The sequence below is a fragment of the Geospiza fortis genome, unplaced genomic scaffold (genome assembly GCF_000277835.1).
Source record: "Geospiza fortis unplaced genomic scaffold, GeoFor_1.0 scaffold344, whole genome shotgun sequence".
Taxonomy (NCBI): Eukaryota; Metazoa; Chordata; class Aves; order Passeriformes; family Thraupidae; genus Geospiza; species Geospiza fortis.
This window is the reverse complement of record NW_005054584.1, coordinates 246,733-251,009: the sequence shown is the minus strand read 5'-3', so window position 1 is coordinate 251,009 and position 4,277 is coordinate 246,733. Positions and strand designations below refer to the sequence as shown.

General features: G+C 43.0%; 1 protein-coding gene across 1 annotated transcript in view; it reads left to right on the top strand.

Annotated features, from left to right (window-relative positions):
• The first annotated feature begins 1,543 nt into the window (after positions 1-1,543).
• The window catches only part of DDX42 (DEAD-box helicase 42), a 14,459-nt gene continuing 11,725 nt past the window's right edge, over positions 1,544-4,277 (top strand). Inside the window, exons 1-4 of the mRNA XM_031064387.1 lie at positions 1,544-1,765; positions 2,356-2,506; positions 3,096-3,157; positions 4,161-4,197. Of these exons, the coding sequence (XP_030920247.1) occupies positions 1,545-1,765; positions 2,356-2,506; positions 3,096-3,157; positions 4,161-4,197 (471 nt within the window). The 5' untranslated portion in view covers position 1,544. The remainder of the gene's footprint in view (positions 1,766-2,355; positions 2,507-3,095; positions 3,158-4,160; positions 4,198-4,277) is intronic.

Sequence of the window (4,277 nt, the reverse complement as noted above, 5' to 3'; positions counted from 1 at the left end):
TTCCTCCGCCCTTCCCCCTGCAACGGGAGCGGCCGGGGCGCATCGCGGCCGTGCCCGCGGATCTCGGGCGCCGCAGGCGGGCTCCGTGTCCCGCGAGTTCCCTCCCGCGGAACGGGGCCACAGGGCAGCGAACCCCGGGGTTTTCCTGCGGTCTCTGCGTCCTGTGGGAAGCTCTCCCTCCCTGTTCGCTCGCTGCTGGCGAGTGGGCGAACTGACCGTGTTTTGTACTTTTGCTGCTGTATGGCAATAAAAAAGTGTTCGGTCTTATTTTTGGAGGTAGCAGAATGGGGAAAAGGTGGATAAGTATAGTGGGGAAGGATTCTTACAGTCAGATTTTAACTTAGCAGTTTTCAAATATTCCCACTGTGCTGTGACAGCACAAATGTGGCTCCACCTCTCACCCCTCTAATGTAGTTTTTAATCTCCCAGTGCCACGGATCCGCAGGTGTGAAAGCTTCGGGGTGTCAGGACAAGAGGGAAAACAGAACTCCATGGTCAGCTGCTGCCGTGGAGAGCTGAACAGCAGAGTTTCCCCCGAAATCTACTACTGAGCTTTGGTCTTGACTCAAGATTTATTGAGCAAGCCCCAAGCTGGTAAATGTTCAGCACAGGGACCAGCTGCACTATTTACCTTCAGATTGTTTTGAAGTTGGTTTTTTTTTGCCAGTGAGTTCTGATCTCATTGAAGATTTTCAGTGTGAGGATTTGGTTAGTAAGACTTGTAGCCTTTGGACAGTCAGTTATAATGCATTGGAAAGCAGAGAGTGTCTTGCTCTCTTTCCTGCCTTACAGGTATGATTTGCTTGACCATGCAGGTAACCAAATGACTCACGAATGGAAACTGTAAATGTTAATATATCAGTTCAGTCATCATCTTAGAAAATCAAGTTCTGGGCAGACACTGTTATGTGGAAGGTTTAAAATACTGTTTGAAAAACAGAGATGGGGGAGCATATAAATATGTACCTGTATAACAAAAAGAAATGGGATATATGGCTGAAGGTGGTTTGAGAGGCAAAGGGAGTTGGCTTTTGGCAGAGATGTGCCTGGGCTCACACAGGGCCTTGTGCTGCTCTGGGCCCATTTCTCTGGAGGTTGCTGGGTTGCAGGAGTGAGGTATTGACAAGCCATGAAACACTTACAGATGGGACAATGTGAACATGCAAAATATGCTCTGAGCTGCCTTTTCATCTCTTGTTCATCCTGGTGTTCAAAGTTCTGGCCTTGGGTTTGTTTGCCTTAGACTGCAAACAGGACAGGTAACATCTTAAATGTGTTTGAGTAATCCTTGAAGGACATGCCCTGTTCTGGAAGACAAGCACTTTGTTTTTATTCTTCTTTGGAATTGTGGATATGTTCATACTACTGACAAAAGACCAGAGCCCCATCCTTTTTGGGAAACAGATTAAACCCTTGTCACTCAGAGTTCCACAAGTCCCTATGTCATGACTGAAGCGATCAACTAACAAGAAAAATCATGACAATTACCTATAACTACCTGAATCAGAGCATTAATTTGTCTTTTCTTGTTTTAACAGGTCATCATGAATTGGAATAAAGGCGGACCTGGTACCAAGAGAGGCTTTGGGTTTGGTGGCTTTGCCATAACACCTGGCAAGAAGGAGGAGCCCAAGCTGTCTCAGCAGTCCCACAGTGCTTTTGGCACCGCCGGCTCCTCGGCAGCATTTGCGAAATCGGGGCCTCCTCAGCTGCCTTCCTTCTACAAAATTGGGTCAAAGAGAGCCAATTTTGATGAGGAGAATGCGTAAGTGCAGTCACTTGTTGTGTTTATGTAGCTCTAGATTTTAATGTTTTAATGTTTATGCTGTGGGGGGAAGTATCTGTGACGTTTATATAAATAAATACAGAATAATATACTTAGAAGACTGTGAGATGCTACAGTAGCCTGCAGGAGCTTTCCTCCTCCAGCTTTCCCCTCTTGAGAACATATTTTATTCACTCTGTGGTCTTCTCAGAGTTGGAACCTAGTAGGATAAATTTGAGTGGCTTTTTTGAAGTTGAACATTGATCTCCACAGTTCTTTACTTTGTTGCATAAATGTATAAATAAGGCAGCAAAAGTTGGGATTATTCAGCCTGGAGGAGTTTGGGGCTGACCTAATTGTGGCCTTCCAGTACCTAAAGAGAGCCTACAAGAAAGAGGAAGAGAGGCTCAATTTTATGGTATCTCTTTGCCCTGCCATCACTTTGAACTTTTAACGTGAATAATTGTAAGTAAATAAATCTCAACATCTTCTCTTGTCCATGTGGATACCTTGACTCAACCAGAAACCATGAAAGACAGCACAGTGCTGTAAACCATGTGCTGACTGGGCTGTTGTTCACTTTTTTCCAGGTACTTTGAGGATGAAGAGGAAGATTCCAGCAATGTGGAATTGCCCTACATTCCTGCAGAGAATTCCCCCACTCGGCAGCAGTTCCATTCCAAATCAGCAGACTCTGACAGCGATGATGATCCTCTGGAGGCATTCATGGCTGAAGTGGAGGCAAGAGCCAGCTTGGGGAATGTTTATTCATTGCTGTGGCTGTCCCTGTGTGCAGTCAGGGGCAGCAAATGTCACTCAAGGCTTTGGCAACTGCAGCCAAAATGCCACTTAACTTTGTGGTTTATGTAGAATGGTGTTAGTTAGACCTCAAAAATGGATTAGATAGAGAGTGGATGTGACTTACAATAACTTAACTATTTAACTGCTTTGATGATGTCAGAACAATACAACATAGAGCTTTGCTTGTTTCTGAATATCAAACTATGGTTTTCTGTGTTTTTCACTACCTAAATGGAAATTGTTTGTATTTATGAGCTGATTTTTAGCTACAGTTCTGTTATTAGTTGGATTCAGGAGTATATGAAGGATTTATTTTTTCAATAGCATTGTCACAAGCTTAGAGTAGTATATAAATTCAAAGGTACTAGTAGAAGAATTTATTAGCATAATCAGATACAGAACAAGACAAAGATTAGTCCAAGAAGTGTTGTCTCTGTGACATAATGGTTTAATTATTCAGGAACATTTTTCCCTTCCGTGTTTTACCATCTTGGTCTTTTTAACATGTGACAACTTTATGACCTGCTAGGATCAAGCTGCTCGAGACATGAAGAGACTTGAAGATAAAGACAAGGAAAAAAAGAACGTTAAGTAAGTTCTCTTTTACCATTCCCATGCCTGCCTGTGTCTTGTATGGTGCTCAGAGAATTCTGAGCATTTTGTTGATGATGGTTGTTCATTAGGCAGTGTAGTATATACCTCATAAACATCATTAACCTGTGCTTGAGATGCTGTGGGTAACAATTTGTGTGTAAAAATGGGATAATAGGGAAGAATCCATGGCAGCATCCCATGGCAAACTGCAGCAATACTGAGAGTTATCCCTGCCAGAAGCCTTTCTAGGTCACAGAAATCGGGGCAACACGTTGTACTCCTGCCACTTTCCAGATCAGCCTGGATGGTTTTTCTGCTTCCCACACCCTTGGAGAGATCAGAATGGTTTAGCTTAAAATTGCATTTATGTGAGCAAAATAAGTCAGTGCTGCTTTACCTGGACTACTGGAGACTCTTCTAAACTTGGACTAGGTTTTAGACATTAAAGCTGATAGATTAGGTAGCACATGATATTTGGAGTTTAAAACAGTTTAAATTCGTGCAGCTTATCTATTTGTTTTGACTAAGGAAAATAATGATGCTGTTGATTCTTGATAGAAATGTCAGATATGTTGGTAGAAGTTACATTGCATGGGGTTGATCAGATTATACGTGGTCCTGACACAGAACACCGGATCCAAATCACCACCTGGGGAAGTTCTGAACTGGATTTGCATACCTGGCTCATATTCCTCTTCAGTTATGGGACTTCTGTAGCATCAAGAGCTTAGACCAGGATGATCTTTGATGTGGCTTCTGCTGGGAAGATGGAATCCTAATCTTTCAGTCTCAGTACTAGAAGTAAAGAGAAGTCTTTGCAGGGTCACTGCTATGGTTGGCACCAGATATGAAAACTCCATGGGTTGGGAATATAAATGTTGCCCTGTTGATAGTGTTGTGTCTTCCACGAAATCTGGAGCTCAGCACTAATCAAATGAAACTATTGAGCTGAGTCTGTGGAACACTTGCAGGGAAGTTTTCTCTCCGCTTGTTTTTCCAGGGGTATTCGAGATGACATTGAAGAGGAAGATGACCAAGTGAGTTCCTATGCAGTCTTTCTATCTTCTTTTTTGTTGTTTTGTATTTTTTAACTTTCCCTCTCCAAACACCTAACTGC